Source organism: Hippoglossus hippoglossus, chromosome 13, assembly GCF_009819705.1.
Source record: "Hippoglossus hippoglossus isolate fHipHip1 chromosome 13, fHipHip1.pri, whole genome shotgun sequence".
NCBI classification, from domain to species: domain Eukaryota; kingdom Metazoa; phylum Chordata; class Actinopteri; order Pleuronectiformes; family Pleuronectidae; genus Hippoglossus; species Hippoglossus hippoglossus.
The window spans coordinates 24,827,133-24,847,519 of NC_047163.1; the positions used below are offsets into that span (position 1 = coordinate 24,827,133).

The window sequence follows — 20,387 nt, forward strand, 5'->3', positions numbered from 1 at the left end:
ATACAAATTGTTGTTTTCTTTACCCTAGAATGGTCCTTTATATTGAAATACGTTATATTTACATCAGGGGGGGTCCTATGGAGGTCGCCATGTTTCTTGTAGTAGCTCAGACTGGACAAATTAAACACCCTTTGAGTTTTTATGAAAACTGAAGGTTACCACAGGTTCTCTGTCATGTTTGGAAGGGGAGGATGAGGTGAGGGGTGTTCAGCTGCAACATGCAACTTCACCACTTTATGTCACTAAATTCTACACACTGCAACTTTAACTCTGAAGTGTGCTATTGTCGAGACTAAAAAAGAAAACATCTCACAATGCTGCCGTTTTGTTCAAAATTCATTTTAATTTATTTTCTTGGAATTTAGCAGATCACACGTTTCAATCACAATTTCCATCACACAACATCAGTCGCTGGAAGATTTAAAGTTTTAAGAACAGAGATACTATATGTGCGATGTTGGTCAGGTGTAAGAAAGGTTGGGACATGAACAACAGAAGGAACACAGGCTAAAAACATTTTTTAATTTGATGTCTGATGTTTGTTTCAAAACATATTTAGTTAATAGATAACATTGACAATGGGAATAGTAGCATATGGTGAAATAAAAAGAATCAAAATGAATGTGAGCGCATTATGCTGTGATGGGTAAGAGTACAAAAGATCAGATAGATTAGGGAATACATGGCACAGCTGTCCCCTCAGGAAGATTCATTCTAGCAGGTTCAAACCATGTCAGTATGGTGACGGCTGGCACTGAAACCCAGAGCAGCTACATTTCCCTAACTCAGTCAGTAGCATAGAGGAGGAAACCAGTGAAGGTGTTGTAGTGGCTGTTGTCGTCGCAGAGGAAACATCCAATGGGCAAGTTGACAGCCACTATGTCCCCAGCGCTCAGGTGTAGAGCCACAACAATAGTGGCACTGTCCTCTTGGTCCTGCATGTTTTGTTCTCTGGGTCCTGCCACCACCTGACCATTGACCTGCAGACTGGCGCATGCGGCGAGGCTGTTGCCAGGCGACCCTGCGTCACTGTAGACAGTGAGGGCAAGGCTGTACACACCAGAGCGGGGAACTGTGAAGATACCAGTGTCCACGCTGTAGCTGTCTCCGAGGTTGATGAAGACGTGCTTGTAGGCGATGAGCTTCTCGTCACGGAAGGGACCCAAGCAGTTCAAACTGACTTGATTGGTAAGTGCGACAGAGAAGGCGCTTCTGCTGTCTGGATGTGCAGTGGGATACAGAAATAGACTTATTATGAAGCTGCAACTGAAAAGTCCAGTTGCATTATGTTGTGTAACACATGCTCTTGCCTCACCTCTGACATTGTTGAGGACAGTCTTTGTTTTTATGAGTTCCTTTTCCAACGCGTTGAAAGTCAGATTGAGGAACGACCCCAGCCTGTGTATCTGCTGCTGCATCAGACAGCAGCCACATGACGCCTGGTCCGTGAGACACACTGTATACAGACACACACACACACACACACACACACACACACACACATTTGCACCAGTTTGAAGCTTTGTAAATCACATTATGGGCAGACGTTTTCTAACTTGTTTTCTGAAAAATCTCTCACCATTGTCTTCGGTAGGATTGACATTCTCGCCAGGTCCACCCCAGGTAAAACCGTCCTCTTCGGCCATAGCTGTTCCCAGCAGACACAGCAGTACAATAGCTGGGAGGAGAAAAGCAAAGGAATATATAGCAACAGAGAGAAAACCAACATTGCCTCTCAGGAGAGCAGATCATTTTACTCCTAAGCATCTAGTCTCCATCCGTCTCCTTGTTGCATTTATATTTGCAGCTTGTTAACAGTTTCTTCTGATTACGAGCAGTCTCACCTCTCATGGTTACGCTGGCAGGTGATGTTGGTGTCAGAGGGGCAGAAGGTGTGATAGACTGATGCAGGGTCAAGAGTCACAGCTATATACTTTCCCCATCAATTCAATTCATCTGGCTCCTCCCTGTTTCTTCAGGAGTCCACTCCCTTTTTTCGGCCATTACACACGTCTATACCTGTATACCCTTACTCATTTCTTTATGACTGGGGGCTTCACATGTCAGATGTACACATACACCCGCCAGGTCTTTGTTCTGTAGATGTAGGTCAGGTATCATTTCTACCCTCTGAGGCAGTTTGTCCAAGTGGTTGTGTTTCCATCGACACACATAGATAGTGTCTTTCCTCTGTGTTTATGACATTGTGTAAAGCTTTATTGTGAATCAAAAATAGAATGATCTGTCATCTGGTTTTGTTCACATAAAATACTTTGAAATTCAAGGCAGCTATTATGCACCTAGAGGTCCAGTGTTCGTTAGGTGACATCTTTCTAAGTTTTCAAACTTTTTCAACCATGCTAGGACACAAGTTGTTGAGTATCTTGTGAGTAGGGTTCTTGAGCTAACTAACACATGAGGTTATGCCTCTGAATGTTTGGAATTAATGATTGAAAAAAATTAACTTTCTTCCAATAGAGGAGGAGCTGAGAACACATACATATGTGATTGAACACAAATGTGGACTTGCCATTGCAAGTTTTTGGATGACAGCTAATCCGTGTCCAGTGAAAAGACTGGAGGGGAAAAAAAGAACAATGCAGGTCAGATGGTTCTTTGCATATCCATGTGGGAATACTGAAGATACTAGAGGTAACTTAAGAATGGAAGGGGGCTTCAAATGATCCAGGTCACTGAGGTGTGGGGGCAAAGATAAGATCAGCAGGTCACTTGTTATTCCCTTAGTAACACAGGAAGAAAGGAGCTACTACAGAATTATTCCTAGTCTTTGTGAGTCCTCCTCAAACAATTCTACAATATACTGTCACTTTTTATTGTTTTTGTACTGAGCGAAGTTAGAAAACGTGTTCATCCTACCTGGTTTTCTGCAACAAAGATTTTGTAGTAAATGTTTTTGTAAAATGAAACTGAAATTGCCTTATTAGTGTTCATGTGTGGTCAATTTATAAATTTAAATGATTATTTAACAGGGTTTTTTTTTCATACATTGCATATTGTCTACTTCTGTTAAGAAATCAACACAATCTTTAGACCCAAGTTCATAAAGTTTCAAAATAAAAACTCAATAAATCAGCTCGACATAAAGCAACAAAATTAACTATTTTACTTTGAAGACAAATTGCCGAACAGGAAGTGATTCTATGAATGTTGTTTCCATGATGAATAACAGCACCTGTGTTGTGTGTCTGTGTCCCAGTTCAATATGTTGCAATAAAAATAATCCACTAATCAAAATGATCTGGCAGCGATTCTGACCTGTGGTTTGACACAGTTGTCGACCGTTGCTGTAGTTTATCAGCAGACAGGAAGGACATGTTCAACTCCATCCACAGACTGAAGGCACATCGCCTTACTCCCACTGACCCACTATGCAACCCACTACAGAGCGCTGGTTGCCTGTTCATTCAAAGGATTTTTTATATTGAACGTATCACGTGTCCAAAAACACCAAATTTGACACTGCACTTTCCTGGGCCATTAAAATACACATGCCAAGTGTGAAGCTGATAAGTTGAACAGTTCACAAGATATGTGTTCCACATACAGAAAGAAATTTGTGGAATTACTAGGTACTTTTACACAAGTGTGAATGATGATAATATGTGTATATTCCTCCTTTATTCACTTACAAAGACAGTTTTAGAAACTTTACATCAGGCAATGAAAGGTTGGTTCAAAAAAATATTATGAAAACAATTAGTTTCTTATCTAGAATGAGTTAGTGTCATGATTTCAACCAAGGTTGTATCAAAAAAATAAACAACTCAATCCAGTTGGCAGACCGTCGCCGTGGCCCCTACTCGTGCCCAGAATCTGAATCCTGGGTACAGTGGTCCAGTGAAGTGGGTCTGGTGCTGGTGGATGAGGTCAGCCTGGTTGTTGGTGATGCGGTAAAAGGCCAGAGTCCCTGCATGTTGGTCCAGATACACACCAATCCTTTTGGCCTTAGTTGAGCCGAGGAGTTTTTCCTGACCGTCATGCCAGAAGGAGAAACCAGTGCCGGTCCAGTACAAGCTCCAGGACTGGGGATTGTGGCCCAAACGACTTTTGTCATCAGATCCTTTACGTTCAATCTCCTTGTAGGCCACACCAATGGTGATCTGCATGGTGAGACAGGGAAATATTGAAGTATAATGCTTTGCTAAGAGAGAATCTAGTGCACAAACAACAGCTGATATCCTCACTTTCTCTCAGTGAAAACATTAAGACCTCATTATAACCTACAGTGATCTGTGACTTTTCTGGCTGAGGACATGAAATCCAGTTGAAACAGCCCAAACAAAAGTGGATCCAATGCTGATTTAGGGAGCAAAGAATTCTGATATTGATATAATGACCAGTTTTCTAGCTCTGTTTGTTATGGATTGTTGGTCCATTTGTGATCGAGATAATAGGTCATTTTTGTGAATTTCTCAAATAATCAATCTTTAGTAAAAAAAATAAAAATCAGGCATGTGTAGAGTGCTTATATCTATGAACAGGTAACATTTGGTGTGGATCTGGATAATGATCCAGATTTTTTAGGCGGATGATGTTTATTCAATTAGAGTAATGTAACAATTATGTCCTTTAACTAAATCAGAGAATGGATGTTTTTGCCTGTGTTTATTGAGAATAGTAGACATTTTTTGTGTACATGGTATCTGATCTCAATGTGCTATAAAGTGGTAAATCATCCTTTGTTGAGTTTTAATTTGGGCAAATGGGATATGTGATTTCCATTCATATATTGTATATGGCATATGTCTATATCTGAAACCACCCATTTCACGACTGAAATCGAAAGAATCCACCTTTTGGCCGGTCCACTCCACCTCCCAGTAGTAGGGGCTCCCAGCCAGGGGCTCTCTGCAGAGAACCTGTCTCCAGAAGTGGAAGCGCTCAGGGTGGTCTGGAGGGTTCAGGTTTTCAGCCCGCATCGTGGCCTTATGACCTCCATCCAACAACTGGATGTGGCGATACACCGTGTTAGGGTCCATGGTGGGTTCAAAGCGAACTGAAGGGACAGGATGTATTTAAGTGAGAACTTTGACATTGTGGTCTATGCAATCTGTTTCATATTGTGGAGCATGATGGACTCACATTTCAGCAATTCTCCTCTAGACTTTGGTTCTGGGTTCACAAGCCCTGTTGTTGTTGCAGGAGGTGCTAAGAGTTAAAAAAAACAAAAAAATTTATGAAATCAGGAATAACAACTCATCTGCAACACACCTCCTAAATCCTCAAAGTAAAGTAAATAGATTACTATCTGCAGGCAGTTTACAAAGCTTTTGTATTTACCGTGAGGTTGAGGAGGATGGAAGGGTGGAGGTGGGGCTGAAGCTTCATGTCCACAGAAATGAGGAGAGAGGGAAGAAATAAAACATGTAAAGCAAATATTGAACACCTCAACTCCATTACGTTTAATATCATTTGAAACACTTTTTGACGTTGTAGCAGGCCCTCTTATTCTTACCTTCAGGACATGCAGGATGTAGAGCTGGGTAATTGAATGAAGACTCATGCTCTGGGAGAATAAAGTAGAATTACACGAAGCAAATATTATCTTAGGGAATTAATTTGTTATTAGAGTTAGACATGTACACAGACTGTATATATTAAGTTTCTAAAGTAACTTACCTTGAGGTCTTGGAGGCGGCAAAGGTGGAGCGTCTGTCATCATTTCATACACTACAGAAACGAGAGGATGAGTTGTGAGCAATACATCAGGTGTCCTTTTCTTTAGTACACATATAATAGTCAATACACTGCATGATTTAAAGTTTCTGTACCTGTGTTTTGTGATTTGTCCTGACCACAGTTATCAGTTACTGTTGCACCTGCTACTGCACCACTGGGTGTTGAAGCCACAGGGACATGATTCACTACAAAGACACGATAAGTTTTGACTGTCCGAAGGAGAGGAGAGGAGAGGAGAGGAGGTGCTGACCTAATGTGTTGATCTTGGCCAGACTGGCTTTGCAGAGGTCCTGTATCGATGTCTGTAAATCTTGCATGACTGAGCGGATGGAGGCTACCACCGCTTCCTCCTGACCCAGCACTGACTCTCCCGTGGCACCCATCTTACCCAGTGGCTCCAGGGTTAGGAAATTCTTGAGAACAAATGATATAACCTTTCAACAGCAATTCTTGTCTCTGTTATCTTATGATTGCATACTGTTATCTTATAATACCGCTATGTTATTTATATAACTTTCCCGCTGCTACCTGTTCATTTGCACTATTGGTATGTATTGATTGATGTGTTGTGTGTATTTTATGTACTTTTATTGCATTTTACAAGAAGCCAAAGATAAATTTCCACTATAAGGTGGACAATAAAGTCAATCTCCTGCATTCATTTATTAATCCTGTGAGACTCTGATTTCCAAGATAACCCTGCTTCACACCTTCAAGAAGCAGATGTGGTCCTGCATGCTGGCCAGCTTGCTCAGCTCTTCACTCTTCCAGCCGAGCTGTGCCACCTCCTGCTCTAGTCTGTGGATCTGCACCTCAACCTGGCTGCCTATGGAGGTCTCGTGGGTGCTGAGGAGCTCGCCAGCCTGGGTGCCTGTTAGACTCAGGTTCTTGGCTAGCTCTGTGAATAAATCTGTGCTCTCTTGCTGTAGAGCCTGGACCAACGCCTGGGAGTAAGGAGAGAGGAAGACAGGGATCACAGATGAGGCATTATGAAAATACAAAAGCAGTAGACATGTATTGTATGTCTTAAACTGATCTACAGGTATGATAGCGGAAACAGAGACGTAACACAAACATGATAAAATACCTTGTGCTGGCGAGCAAGATGTGGGAGCTCCTTAAGTTTCTTTTCAGTCTCCTGAATTCTCCTCTGGGCCTCTGCTTGCATGTGAACAAGCTCTTTCTATACACACACACACACACACACACACACACGAGATCCATGGCTTAGTAAAGAAAAGAGACCAGAACACTTAAAATTCACCACATGTGACAGGAGTAAACACTAAAGACAGTTGTTTAACAAGAACTTCAAGTTCAGGTACATTTGGAAAATGCTTCACATTCTTCACACACAGAGCATCATGGCAGAAACAAACTATAAAACAGCACTCATTTAAACCTGGTGGTCCTTTTCCATTACGTACCTGCCTCTCCTTCCTCTCTTCCTGTGGTTTGAGCACTCGATGTCCCTTGTGTCCATGCTGGCAACACAACTCACACACACACTCCTTGTCTTCACGGCAGAACAGTACCAGGGGTCGGTTGTGTTGAGGGCAGGATCTGGGGTCCAACGTGGGAAGCTGGGGGTACACACTGCCCTGTCGCGACCCTAAATGTGGTAGGACCTCCAGGTAGATGGGCATGGATGGTGGGGCGGAGGAGGCAGCGGAGAAGCTTTGCTTGAAGCTGTTGGTTCTCAGTTTTTCCATGGCCTCCACAAGGACAGTGCTCTTGGCCAGCGAGGGCCGAGGGCTGAAGACCTGCCGACACTGGGGGCAGCTGTACTCACCCATACGGTCTCTCTTGTCCCAGTGGCTCTGGATACAAGCCAGGCAGTACGAGTGTCCACAGGGTAGAGTGGCTGGGTCCTTCAGGGTGTCCAAGCACACTGAGCAGACAAAGGTCTCCTCCTCAGTCCACACAGAGGCCATATGGTCCTGGGTTGAAGAAGGCAGTTCACAGAGATCAGAGCTGAATATATACGGACAACCACTCGGTTCCCTCTTCAAGTAAGGTGACAGGAACAGAGATGGCAAGTTTGAAATGCCAGTTGACATGAATCACATGCTGCTTAAAACCTGAAGCAACCTCCAGGTTTCAGGCTGGGCTGGTAAAACAGGTGGGGTGAGGAGTTTCTGTCTTGTGTCATAGGTGATTCCAAGGTGGAGAAATCCTACAGATGAGGCCTCATCGACACATGGCAACGTCACGTCACTTGGAAAACAACCAACAAAAGAATCATATTATAGTGTATTAAGAAATTGATCATATTAAGCACTTTAACAACTACAACAACTGAAGAGCTGTGGTTTTAAGTGACCCAGTGAAATAGGAAATAACTTATAGTGATTCAAAGAGGTTAGACTGGTTCTTCTCTCTGGGGCGTGAATGGTGATGGAAATGTCCAACAATGGCTGTTTTTTCCCTATGAAGTCATCTGTGTTAAAGTCCACACTGCGCACACACACACACACATCATCTGTGGCAGCTGAATGGAGAAGCTGTGAAACACGTGTTTGGCGTCAGCGCAGTGAAGGCAGAAGTGACGCGCATGACGCCGCTCCGCGCCATATTGACTTGGGGCAGAACACCGGTTAGCTGAGGCAGAGAGCGGCTGCTCACTTCACTTTGAAGGTGAGTGTTTTCCACGTCCAGACTCCATCTCTGCATGAAGGTCGGTGCCTGGTGTGTCTCCGACCTCCTGGGGGACAGGACGACTCCTCACCATTAACAGCATCGGAGATTTGACGTTAGTTAGTTTTCCACTTTGCTCGTGTTATGCTAATGTTTACTTTAGCTAGTTAGCATGCGCTTAATGACAGCTTTTACAACCCGAAGAAGACACTGACGGCTCTTAAAACAGACTGGGTTAGCTTCGGTGGTTATCAGAGAGTCCCAAAACGCAGTGTGGTGTTTTTTTTCTGTCTCAGACGTCGCTGTCAGAGCTCAAATAAATAAACTAACAGCTGTAGCTAACAGTCAAAGTTTGACACAAAGTCTTGATAGTACCAGTACTCGGCTCCAGGTAAGGTCCAGGGCTTGAATGGACAAAGCTCAAACTGGGTCATGCTAACACTTCACACAAGAGCTAATCATTCCTCCTCATTCTGCTGGTAGGGGTATGCTCATGTTTACCTGAGCTAAGTGGTCTAGTTAGCTGATGGGTACAAACTTGAAATGCTGTTTGAACTTGTCTCTGGATGTGTCTGTTTTCTTCACAGGATGTTCAGGGCCCCTCAAATCCTGACATGGTCCTGTCCAACAAGGTCATTGCTGCTGTTGCGAGTATCTCCCCTGGCGGCTCTCCCTGAGCACACTGCTGCTGTGTGCCAGGGTGCAAGGCATGTGAGCGGAAACCGGTGTGAAGGGATTCCCGGAGGAGGCCGACGCGATGAGGGGTTATCATCATTATCCAAAGAGACTGTATCCAATTCAATCCAGCCACATTTATTCAACTGGGAGTGTGCTAATCATCATCTGAGAGAGGTTTCATTTCATAACTCTGTATCCAAAACAATTTTATCCAGTCGTCATCAGACCTCTCAACTTTCTACCTCTGTAAAAACCAAACCAGTTACTGATTCATGGAAATCCACTGTAGTGAAAGTTTCAGGTCCGAACCCTCAAGCTGTGAGCCCTCACCAGGGCTGTTCGACCAACACAACTTGCCTTCTACCCTGGAGGAGGCCTCGGGACTTTTTCCATGTTTCACTCAGTTACACCAACAAGTCTCAGTGTAACCCACATAGCCATTTATATCACAGGCGGCACATAGCCAGCTTATCAGCTCTTACATCACAGATCTTAAACCACTTTCACAGTAGATCCCAAGCCACCAGCCTCTTTCTTCAGCAAAGCAGAGATATTCATCAGGCTTCCCCTCGTTTGGTGGATGACTGGAGAGACTGTCTATCCCCGGAGAATGAAAACAGGTGTCGACAGAGCCTTAGGGCCAACCTGAAGCTCTATGACACAGCAAGATGGAGCAAAGCAGCAAGTCAGAGCCAAGGAGAGAAGCGGTTGAAATACGCATCTGTCCTGGTCTCGCTCTGCGCTGTTGAGGAGCAGCCGGCATTTCTCTTCACCCTACGCTCCATAAAACTGGGCAGGAACAAGGGAGACGTCAGGTTTGTGGCTGGTTTGAAACTGTTAAAAATTGTGTTAGACTGCCAGTAGAGTATTTGTCCTTATTTCCATTTGTGTGTAGCTTTGCAGGAGGAAAGAGTGATCCATCAGATAGAGACGTGGTGGCCACAGCGCTGAGGGAAACCTGGGAGGAGCTGGGTGTTAATGTGGCAGCAGACAGGGTCTGGGGTGTCCTGAAGCCAATCAGGGACAATGTGAGTCGGATAATTTTGTTTTTAAGAATTTTGGTCATGTGGTTAAGTGGAGAGCTGTGATTATTCTTCCCCTTTTTATTTTCTGAACTATGTCATACTGTTCATGAATCTATGGTGAGCATGGTAAAATTGTGGTTATGCAAGTGGTAGATGGTTAATGTTGTGCATTTATATGGTGCTGTTCAAGTCTTGATGACTAATCAAAGCGCTTTACAGTACAGTTTTGGAATTCACCCTTTACACACACATTCATACAATGCTTCTATGTGCAGCACTTTCTCTGTCATGCGTCACTCACAGCCGGACCTGCTTTACCTCCTGAGCCACAGCCGCCTGGCTTTTATTTGTTTCATCAATCTATCCTGATTGCAAATGTATTCTTTATATTTAGTTATCATTCACATAGCTTTTGGGAAAAAATGGAAGAATTAATCTGTCATTTTATTATTACTCTGTAAATATATGTGATAAATGATAAAATAGTCATGAAAATATCGTTAATTACAAGGGTTCTAGTCGATATTGTGAAGATGCTGGTTTCTTCTGCCCAGCTGTCCAAAACTCCAAAATGTTGAATTTTTGACCATCTTAGAAGCATGGACTTGAAAACCTTTTATAACTTTGATCAGCAGCTGTAACAATTATTATCATGATTGTGGATTATTAAATATAAAATCAACTCACTGACTTAACAAGAAATGTTTCCAGGACTAGCCATAAATCCAGTATCAGGCCTTCAGAAACTATGTCCACTACTGCACGGACACTGCCTTGTCACAGACAAATCTCTCCTCACAACAGAGAACTGGTATATGGTGTCATGTTACTTAAACATTTCATTGCACTTGTCATAGTGTCTTATTCTTCTTTGGTAATATGTTCATATTGAATAGTAAAAAAGCGATGTGTTGAGTTTACTCCTTTTGTCCCTCTCTCCAGACAGGGATGATGATTGTTCCTGTGCTGGCTAACCTCGGGCCTGTAGAGGAGTTGTCGTTCAAACCAAACCCTGCAGAGGTACGGTCGTCCTGTGTGTAGCACTTCCCTACATTTTATATCTGCTTGAAATGGGCAGGGTTCCACATGTGTACACCACCAGAGATTTTGTTTTTGGATGTGGCTCTTTTGTATTTACACACCACAGTCACTGTTTACTCTTTGGACCAAATGCTCTTCAGAAACAAGTTAATTCACAATTTCAAATCTGAAATACACTTCATCCCTCTGCTTTTATTGTTGGTTTCGTCTGTGTTATCTTTTCTAACTTTTTAAACTAGCATTGTAAAAAAACTCATTAATAAACAATTGTTAAACATAAACACACATATTTTTCTGGTTTGTTTCTGCTTTGGACCAAAGATGTAATGTTGCTCTTTTGTCTGTTTCTGACACAGGTGGAGGAAATATTCACTTTGCCCCTGTCCCACTTGTGCAACCCCCAGAACTGTGGCTACACACACTTCCGCTCCGGTGACAAGTATGGATACACACTCCCAGTGTTTCACAATGAGAAAAAGCGAGTGTGGGGTTTGACTGCCATTGCTTTAGACCAAACCCTGAAAATTATTGTCCCTCCTTAACAGCTCTTTCACTGTTACTTTACAGTTTAGATGTCTATAGCACAAACTATGTGACTCAAAGATGTGATTATGAGAAACGTGCAATCAAACTTTGTGTAGCAGAACCATGTCAGGAATCAATGTGAATACCACCTGTATTTAATTTGAACTATATCAATTATTCTCTTTAAATGAGTGTCTTCTCTACTGTTCAAAAGACTGCCATAGTTTAGCCACTTCAGAAGATAAATCATTTAGGTGCCTCCATATTTAATAACTATAGGCCAATGTCCAATCTACCATTTTTAAGTAAGCTTAGAGAAGCTTTTTGTGTCAGTTAAATTAGGTTTTCGGACCAATCGTAGCACTGAAACGGCAACTTACAATCAATTCCTCAAATGGTGACAGTTGCATTACAGCTCCAACCGTTTCTATGTCCAGACCCTACTTTCTGGTCTGCCTGACAAGAACATGTCTCACCTACAACTTTAATACTCTGCTGCTCGTGTGTTAAGCAAGAACAATAAGAGAGCAGACATTGCACCAATTCTTAGGTCCCAGCATTGGCTACTTCGTCTGCTTCCCAATTGATTTTTTTTTTATTAAATCACTTCACTGGTTTATACATTTCTCAATGCCTTTTACTCTATGTACCTTAATGGCCTTTTTAATTCTACTCAAAGTCAGAACAGAAAACCCATGGTGAAACAACTTTTTATTACTTCAGCCAAAAGACTCAAAAGCAGCAGAGAATGTGGATACTTTTAAAAGCTAGTCTGGCTTTGAATTAATTGTATTCATGTTATTTATTTAATTATACGTCTCTGACCTTTATTCAGTTTTTATTATTTTGTATTTGTTTTCCTTTGAGTAGTGTACTTTTATTTCTAGTTTAACATGATTGAAAATGCTTGTTTTTAAGTGTGTGTGTGTGTGTGTGTGTGTGTGTGTGTGTGTGTGTGTGTGTGTGTGTGTGTGTGTGTGTGTGTGTGTGTGTGTGTGTGTGTGTGTGTGTGTGTGTGTGTGTGTGTGTGGGGTCTTGTTTTTATAGCTTTTCTTCTGTAAAACACTTAGTGTTATTTTATGAAAAGTGCTTTACATATTTAAGCATTATTATTTAATAGTATGAGTACTAAGTATGATATTGGTATAATTTATCTAAAATATTTTATTGAATAAAAATTTTCAATGCTCATAAATTCTGAATTTGTTCACCTTTTAGATCCTGGTTTCTTCCAGTTACCAATTATGTGTTTTAACTTGAATAACCTTTCCATACAAGTTTCAAATGAGGTTTGCGTTCTCATGTCTGCATCTCTCACCATATCAGGTCTGGACTGTTATGAGCACTGAAATGATTGAGGCACATCAAAATGTGCTGTGTTGAAGAACGATGCAATAAAGGTATTGTGTATTCTGTATTCAATCTTCCTTCATTGGCCTCATATGTTTTACATGATTTACTGTACATCACGTCAATGCAATAAATAGTGCAAAAAGATAGTTTCTAACAGTTAGATTTTTCTATCAGTGAATCAAACAAAGACACGATAGACATGTCATCAAGGTACATTAAGGTTTTTTTTTTTTTTTTATAAAATGGCTACTGTGTCACCTTTTTCTCTATGTACCATAAATGCTTTATAGGCAGGAGTGTGCAGTGAGGTTTGCAGTCATGATGCATCTCATTTTTGCAACACACTTGAATGCTGTGGTACAGCTGATCTGAGTCCAGAAGAAAAGTTTCCAGTTGTGTAAAAATGCATTTTGGAACATGCAAATTGGTCCTTACACAATGCGGTGAAAGGTTTTTCAGAAAAACTCTACAAGAGCTGAGATGAGCATCAAGGCAGCGAGCACTCCAAAGGGTCCTGTGAGTCGGGCAGGAGGTGGCAGTTGAAGGGCCAGCTGAAGGAGAAGAGTTCCAGGGCCTGGCTGCACTGCTGCTCAGCCAAGGAGCAAACTGAGCGGCAGGGCTGGAGGACGCCACCCTGGAGGCTGCACTGGGGCAGAAACATCCCACAAACCAGCCTCTGCAGGGGCTCAAAGCAGGCCAGCTCCATAAGCACCTGCATGACAACACATGACACTCAAGGCTTTGAAGATCATTCAGCATTCAAAAATAAAAGAAAGGTGAATTCGATAAGTCATGGATGTAGCTCTTACCCGGTACTGTCGCAGGACTGTGGCAGCTTCTCTCTGGTCAGCAATAGAAAGCCAGATGTTTGGGAACGAGGTGAGGTTGTAGCTGAGGCCCTGACACATCTCCACCTCTATTACCTCACATGATGAAGCTGAGGACATGGAGACAAAAAATCCAGAGAATCATAAGACACCATCTCCAATACAGAGAAAATTAAGTTCTAATAGAAGGTCAACACCCAAACATTTAAATTTATTTTTTGCAAGTGACAAACCAGCTCTATCCTGCATGCTTCTATTTTGATAGCTTGTTCTTTTATTAACGATTTCAACAGCAGAGCTGTAGAGACAGTAAACAGTGTGACTCTGATCGGGGTCAGAGATAACAGGTATACTTACTGAAGGGAGGGTAGGTGGAGTTTCCACATCCCTGTTCATCTGCTCCGTCAGGGCAGTCGTTCCATCCATCACACAACCACTGCGGCTGGAGGCACTCCCCTGTACTGCAGGCAAACTGGCTGGGAGCACATGTCCCTACAGATTCAGAGAAAATAAAATACATAAGAGAGGCTGAAGACGAGAGGAAAGCAAGAAGAATGGAAAAAAGAAAGTAATGGGGAAGAATTTTGGCCCTTAAACAAAGGGTTAGATATAAATGTTTTTTGCTGAATAAATGCAGGCAATGTAGAAATAATAAAGCTGGGAGAAGAACAGAAAGTGTTTAAAAGATAAGATTGATGTTTTTTGTATAAGATTGGAAGGAAAGGCCAAAGAAAGAGAAAAAAAGAGGAGACAGGAAGTGAAATGAAGGAAGAAAAAGGATCAGTTGCAAAGGAAACTAGAAAAACACTCAGAGGAGCTCATACCTCCAGCAGTACCCGTATGAAAGTACATTTAAATCTATTTAAATGTAATTTAAAACATTGTTTTTTTTCATTAAGATCCATGAATTATTCTCTGAGAAATCAATTGAAATGTTGAAAAACTCACAATGTTAAAGAAAGTGAAAAACTATTTCTGGATCTGCCCCCTGATCCGGATCCACCCCAACATTTAATGGGTTCCTACTTTGGTCATGCCCCACCCCTCCACAAAATATAATGGAAACCGGTTGAGTGGTATTGCCGTAATCCTGCACTGTAAAACTCACTGTCCAGTACAGACACAGACTGGTACGTTGCGTTGAAGCCGCTGTCTGCCACTCCCTCATCAGCCACGAACACCACAGTCATGTGGGGGCCCGAGGAGGTCAGGTCAGCTGGGAAGGTGGTGCCACAAAACCTGAGACAAATGCAGAGCAGACAAAGAGAAGCTTCACAGCATTGTGGCCATGTAACGTCCCAAATTTACCATTAATATACAGGATTTTAACAACGAAGAAGGCTACGGTAACTGCGGCGGTCGCTGATAATATCATGGGTCAGGGCCCCCCCCACAAAATCCTACATAAGATCTGACTTGCAGAGAATAAAAGATCTAAGCTGTGGTGGGTGTCACCTTCCCAGGACTCTTCCAGCTCCGGTGTCGACGCTATCGTGCACCTCCACGTAGTCAAACTCACACACGTCCTGAGTCTCCAGGCTGAAGTTCCTGAAACTCAGTGTGATGACGTGGCCCTCCTCAGCGGATATATACCAAATACACAACTAATGGAAAACAGAGGAATGTGTGGTCAGGTAACAAAAGAGCCAGAGTCAGAGTGTGTTTAGCGGCCTGGGGCAGTTTTGAGTGTACCTGCTGGTGAGGATAAGGTTTTGGGTGGTTTGGACTTGAAAGGTGACCGTGAGGACCTGACTGCTGCCCGCCACATTCTGTAAGAAGAGTCAGTGTCCACTGTTCTTATGGCCTTTTTTATTTACATTTCTGTTTTTCTTATCTCAGTTCTCTCACCCTTGTGTTTATGGCTGCAGTTTTCCTCATCTGTTTGGTCGTGGCAGTTTGGATGACCGTCACACACAGACACGGGCAGCAGACAGCGTCCACTGTCACACATAAACTCTTCTCTGGAGCAGCTCTCTGTGAAAACATGTATAAATACATGCACAGATGCACATTAATGCATATAAGCATGTACATGTAACTTCCATGTGCAGACTACTGACTGTGTCCAGGCTGCAGGGCCCTGTACTGAGCCGTGAAGCCGGCCCCGGTGATGCTGCTGTCGGAGCGGAAGGTGACCCACACTGTGCTGCTGTTTGTGTTGACTGTCGGTGGTGCTACGTTACCACAGAACCTGCACGAGAGAAATACAGACCTTTTATTTTAGAATGATCAGTTTTATTCTTCAAATGACAGCTTTAGGGTTTCCACTGGAGTTTAGACTTTGCACTGTGATTTCCTAAAAACATCTGTGAGCTATGTTAGTTATGCAAGATTTCTGCAGTTTTGGGAATCATGTTACAACACTTTCCGAGAATTCAAATAGCCACACAGGTCAAAGTGTTCACTAGGGTAGAAATCTTTCACAGAAACCCTCAGTACCAGTAAGTGCTTTACAATCGTGCAAAGACCTTTAGCGCCATCTATCAACAAATTAATGTAATGACATAAACCCTTATAATTTTCTTCGGGCAGAACATGTGTAAAATTGGTGGCCAAAAATTATATCAACCTATGTTCATATCAGTAGGTATTGATAATTTTTACGATTAATGTCACATTGTTATTAGTTTTAAGTTTAATCACAGATTTTGTTCTCCTGAACGAAGGTTGTGGTTTTAAACCTTTCTTAATGGGAACTTTACAAATCTGTGGTACATATTATGTGTTAAACCTCCTCACTGTGCAAAGCAATATATCGATTGAACCTTTTTTTTATAGTTATTGATGAAAATTATATTGCGATAATAATTAATATTGTTTTATTGCCCAGCCATCATTTCCATGATCAGCCAATGAAAACTAACACACAGGCTAATCTGAGTTCAATTTCAGGACTGTATGTAATGTTTTAAAACTCAGATGTGATTCAGAAAATACATTTACATTTTATCTCTCTTTTATTGGTGAAATCCTGCAACACTCAGAAATATAACATTAACAGGTCTCTGTGACATCTCTTCTGAGGTCATCAAAATATGAAGTTCCCCATATTTAAGTTGTGTCATGAGTAGAAACTGGTAAATATGTCCTTGAAGGGTTTGCGTCGCTTGAGACGGACCAACCTGGTGACCACAGAGCTCTGCTCTGTCTGCTCCTGCACCTCCAGCCAGTCAAACAGACAGGGAGAGGGCCCCTCCACGGCCAAAGAGGAAACGTGGATCTGAACCAGAGAGGGGGGCGGGACTCGGATCACCCACACACACAGGGAGTTGGGCGGGTAGGGGCCGGGGTGGTTTGGGGAACTGAAACTGCCCTCTGAGTCTGTCAGTACACCCCCACAACCTGACAGACAGAAACAAAAAAGCTTTTCTCAGAAACAAGAAACGGGCCTCCAGATTAAGACATGACAACATTTGTACTCAATGAGGTTGGACATAAAGCGGACCCGGCTAACACATGACAAAACTAGATATAAGTTGAACTGCCTACGTGTTTCAGACAAGGGGATCCTTGTAGTCTGTGGTTCTGCTGTACTGTCCCATTGACTTCTGTTGAATGGGCTTGTGGGTAAAGTATGGGAATCACCCTCTGCTGTTCTCAATAGGTCTGAAGGGCTGGTGGACGACAGCTGATCCTCCACTGCTTGACCTTTTATCTCTAAAGCAGGGAGAAAATAAAGTCACAAGATGACAGGATGTCACCTCTCTCTACCCATTCTATTACATTTATTGTATTTTACTGCAATGAATGGTTCAAGGTGCAACAGCGACTCACGTGTAAGAATGAGTGCCAGCGCCAGTCCGAGGGCGGTCAACAGGAGCAGAGCAGCAGCAGAGACCACCACCACCCCCCAGCCACAACCTGGAGCACGCAGACGCATTACACACACCCCAAGCAGACCCCAGCCCGGGCCTGAAAGATAGAGCACAATACATGTCCACATTAACTCGATTCTAACTCTCTCTTTTTGCATGGAATTACCAGCTGTGACCTCAACACAACTGTCTAAGATATTGAAAATTTCAAATTTTTTACAGGTGAAGATGGAAGTATTCAAGATGGTTTCTATTGTTTATTTGGATGTTAATTTTCTTTCCCTACTTTCATTGAAATAAATGGAATCATATGTAGTATTACAGGAGACCATTGAGAACGATTTCTCAGTCCGTTTAGCGAAAGTTTTTCAATTGAATCAAAATTAAAGTAAAAAATAATCTACTGGGTTTTTATTGGTGTAGAAGAACAAGAGTCATCGTGTAATTTAATTTATTTTTTGTTAGTCTTCAGTGATTTCTCCTATTGACCCTCTACAATGGACTCTGAAAAACTCTGAAAGCACTTGGTCTTATATGTTCCCAGAATTCATTAGACTGGTTGTTTTCTCACCGAAGCTGCTTTTCTACCAGTAAGTGTTAAACTTGGTTGTCATGGATAACCGTGCCTTGGACTAAACCATCCACCAATTTGAAAAGTTTACTGGTTATGGTTTGTTCGACAGACTCCAAGTGATACAGTGACTGATCCAATGCATATGCACACACTGATTGAATGATTGACTCACTAGCTGCTGGTGGTTTGATTGGTTCAGGGGTGGACGAGGACGTCCTGAAGCCCTCCACCCGCTCCTCTCGCTCCCCCTCCAGCTCAAAGGCAGGGTTGCAGAAAACATTCTGTGGAAAGCAGACCGGGGGGAAAAAAGAACAACATCTAAATATATTTAAAACATAAACACCTCATATGGTAACTCACAAAACATTGATTTTTGGGTAGAACCAACCTTTGAAAGAGAAAGATAATCCTCTTCCTTCCCCTTCCTCTTTCAAATTCAAATTCAAATCAATAAGCACCAATTTGAATGTGTTCAGGGGTTTGACCGCTTCAACTTTACTTAGTTGTGTTTTCTAATTTCACATAGATATTGCTGTATGACAAATGTTACTGTGTGAGTGTGTAACTCTTCATTCTCTCAGTCAGATCAGCATCTTTTTAATGTATGTGGTAAAGTTTCTTTTTTTAGGACAGACCTACCCCACGATGCAAATTTAATTTGCTATATGCACCATGTAAGAACAATATAATAAAAAAATATATATATATAAATAAATAATATAAAATACACAACAAATAAACAAATACAGTAAAACAAATTTGCATGAAAGATAAGATGAGAAGATTAGACTATTATAGTGAAGGAAAGTTAATGTTAAAAACAGTAACATGCTAATTTACATACAAACACGTCTGTCGCCTACACACGTACACACATATAACCCACATACTGTTATCGACACTCTGCCCATTGCACAACACATGTGCAGTAGAAGTAGGTGGCCTCACCAGTACACTAGTCATACATTAATTAAGAGCAGCATTACAGAGATTTGGCTCTGGCTGACTCAGTCGTTCTTCAACTTGTTTTGATATAGTTCACTCACTGGCTTTCTCTTGGGATTTCAACCACGTCACATGCTCTTCATCACGGAAAGACGTTATAAAATACTACCATATAAAATCATATCAGTCACAAAAAGATCCATCAACTGGAGCTGTAGACCATGTGGTAATGACTGAAAACTCTGGAAAATACTGTAAGTGAACTGTTACGACCCGGTTTGCTAGTGAAGAGGAGGTATCATAAAAAACAGATGGTTTTAGTAAATAAAGTTGTTAAGTTTATTTATTTATTTTGAAACAACACAGGTGCGTGAATAAACAGAAAACTGTTTTTTTTTTAAAGATTATAACGGAATTTTTCAACCGAAATCGGACCCATTTAGAAATGACCAAAGTGCTGCTTTTGGAGCCTCTGGGGTTATGACCCTGTGGTAATCCTGTCTCAACTGTGAGGTCTACACAAGTAACACTGCTGTGGAATGGTCTCAGCTATGTGTGGCTTGAAATGAAACTATTTTATATTTGTGGTATCATTTAGCAACAGTCAAGAGAGGGAACCTTCATCTTCTGGTAAAAATGCTTGTAATATCAGTTAGTTTTTTCTTGACCAATGTAGTCTAAACTTTGATGTAAGTTTCTCTACAACCCTGTCATCCTCACACTCACCTTATAAATATCTGAGGAGTCTGAGTATACAGCAACTTGGCTGAGGTCAGACATCTTAATCTGTTGTCCCCTCACAGGGAAATCTAGTGAGTCGCCCTTGTCTCACTAGAGCCTGATGTTGTGACGAAAGCATCCAGGGTGGCAGTGTGAGAGAGACATTTCTCTGTGAGGGAGCGATGATGATGTTTTCCTGGGTTTTCTCAACATTGTCCACTTTCTGCTCTGATTATATGTCTCCACCGCGGTGTAGAAAGCCCACGGCCTTCAATCCTCCAGCATAGCGTCCAATGTGAAACATCTATCAACCCAATCCAGATAAAAAAATTAAAATAAAAACTCAACACAATTCACACCCAAGAATAGTCAAACTGCAGTTCTAAAAATAATCCATGTTAGCAGTTACTCCTTTTGTCCATTTTGCCCAGTTCAGCATGAGCAGCATCAACCTGTATTTCTCTTGTTTCCTGATGGTGGGTGAGTGGTTACAAAAGAGTTTCAGAAACTCCTTCACAGTGTCGAACAAAGCCGAGTCAGCTGAGAG

At 42.0% G+C, this 20,387-nt stretch overlaps 4 protein-coding genes across 9 annotated transcripts; 1 reads left to right on the top strand and 3 right to left on the bottom strand.

Annotated features, from left to right (window-relative positions):
• Positions 1–283: 283 nt before the first annotated feature.
• Positions 284–2,277, bottom strand: LOC117772597 (complement C1q-like protein 4). Of its 2 annotated transcripts, XM_034603854.1 has the most exons (4): positions 1,845–2,277; positions 1,580–1,678; positions 1,316–1,456; positions 284–1,219 (listed from the first exon to the last, which is right to left on the bottom strand). In XM_034603854.1, exons 1-4 carry the CDS (start codon positions 1,849–1,851, stop codon positions 786–788), a joined length of 681 nt encoding a protein of 226 aa, XP_034459745.1. In that variant the 5' UTR covers positions 1,852–2,277; the 3' UTR covers positions 284–785. The 2 variants fall into 2 exon arrangements, with proteins under 2 accessions (XP_034459745.1, XP_034459744.1); XM_034603853.1 differs by having other exon boundaries at positions 284–1,456.
• Positions 2,278–3,620: 1,343 nt separating this feature from the next.
• On the bottom strand, positions 3,621–7,795 carry ftr86 (finTRIM family, member 86). 3 transcript variants are annotated; one of them, XM_034603846.1, is made up of 11 exons: positions 7,128–7,795; positions 6,788–6,883; positions 6,411–6,644; positions 5,951–6,113; positions 5,793–5,885; positions 5,641–5,673; positions 5,477–5,527; positions 5,302–5,343; positions 5,104–5,169; positions 4,815–5,017; positions 3,621–4,121 (listed from the first exon to the last, which is right to left on the bottom strand). In XM_034603846.1, exons 1-11 carry the CDS (start codon positions 7,758–7,760, stop codon positions 3,786–3,788), a joined length of 1,950 nt encoding a protein of 649 aa, XP_034459737.1. In that variant the 5' UTR covers positions 7,761–7,795; the 3' UTR covers positions 3,621–3,785. The 3 variants fall into 3 exon arrangements, with proteins under 3 accessions (XP_034459737.1, XP_034459738.1, XP_034459736.1); XM_034603847.1 differs by having other exon boundaries at positions 5,104–5,148; positions 5,641–5,691; XM_034603845.1 differs by having other exon boundaries at positions 5,641–5,691.
• Positions 7,151–13,033, top strand: nudt8 (nudix (nucleoside diphosphate linked moiety X)-type motif 8). Of its 3 annotated transcripts, none has more exons than XM_034603850.1 (5): positions 7,151–8,337; positions 8,925–9,830; positions 9,911–10,043; positions 10,983–11,060; positions 11,438–12,114. In XM_034603850.1, exons 2-5 carry the CDS (start codon positions 8,926–8,928, stop codon positions 11,621–11,623), a joined length of 1,302 nt encoding a protein of 433 aa, XP_034459741.1. In that variant the 5' UTR covers positions 7,151–8,337; position 8,925; the 3' UTR covers positions 11,624–12,114. The 3 variants fall into 3 exon arrangements, with proteins under 3 accessions (XP_034459741.1, XP_034459742.1, XP_034459740.1); XM_034603851.1 differs by having other exon boundaries at positions 8,309–8,452; positions 11,438–13,033; XM_034603849.1 differs by lacking the exon at positions 7,151–8,337 and adding an exon at positions 8,492–8,816.
• A 170-nt stretch (positions 13,034–13,203) lies between these two features.
• On the bottom strand, positions 13,204–20,307 carry mfrp (membrane frizzled-related protein). The gene is made up of 13 exons (XM_034603860.1): positions 19,847–20,307; positions 18,348–18,456; positions 17,561–17,698; positions 17,276–17,443; positions 16,909–17,128; positions 15,847–15,977; positions 15,635–15,760; positions 15,479–15,555; positions 15,242–15,390; positions 14,895–15,025; positions 14,144–14,278; positions 13,769–13,896; positions 13,204–13,671 (listed from the first exon to the last, which is right to left on the bottom strand). The coding sequence occupies exons 1-13, from the start codon at positions 19,898–19,900 to the stop codon at positions 13,447–13,449; spliced, it is 1,791 nt and encodes a 596-aa protein (XP_034459751.1). The 5' UTR covers positions 19,901–20,307; the 3' UTR covers positions 13,204–13,446.
• Between the last annotated feature and the right edge of the window lie 80 nt (positions 20,308–20,387).

Excerpts from the sequence above, each read along its gene's own strand:
- mfrp (XM_034603860.1), bottom strand. The coding sequence starts at position 19,900 with ATGTCTGACCTCAGCCAAGTTGCTGTATACTCAGACTCCTCAGATATT. Across the intron at positions 18,457-19,846 it reads ACTCCTCAGATATTTATAAG|AATGTTTTCTGCAACCCTGC; the intron begins GTGAGTGTGAGG and ends TGCTTTCCACAG. Across the intron at positions 17,129-17,275 it reads GATCCCCTTGTCTGAAACAC|GTTGTGGGGGTGTACTGACA; the intron begins GTAGGCAGTTCA and ends TCTGTCTGTCAG.
- LOC117772597 (XM_034603853.1), bottom strand. Across the intron at positions 1,457-1,579 it reads CAATCCTACCGAAGACAATG|TGTGTCTCACGGACCAGGCG; the intron begins GTGAGAGATTTT and ends GTCTGTATACAG.
- nudt8 (XM_034603849.1), top strand. The coding sequence starts at position 8,770 with ATGCTAACACTTCACACAAGAGCTAATCATTCCTCCTCATTCTGCTG. Across the intron at positions 9,831-9,910 it reads AGGAACAAGGGAGACGTCAG|CTTTGCAGGAGGAAAGAGTG; the intron begins GTTTGTGGCTGG and ends ATTTGTGTGTAG. Across the intron at positions 11,061-11,437 it reads TCAAACCAAACCCTGCAGAG|GTGGAGGAAATATTCACTTT; the intron begins GTACGGTCGTCC and ends TTTCTGACACAG.
- ftr86 (XM_034603845.1), bottom strand. The coding sequence starts at position 7,760 with ATGTCAACTGGCATTTCAAACTTGCCATCTCTGTTCCTGTCACCTTAC. Across the intron at positions 6,884-7,127 it reads AAGAGAGGAAGGAGAGGCAG|AAAGAGCTTGTTCACATGCA; the intron begins GTACGTAATGGA and ends GTGTGTGTATAG. Across the intron at positions 4,122-4,814 it reads TGGAGTGGACCGGCCAAAAG|ATCACCATTGGTGTGGCCTA; the intron begins GTGGATTCTTTC and ends CTCACCATGCAG.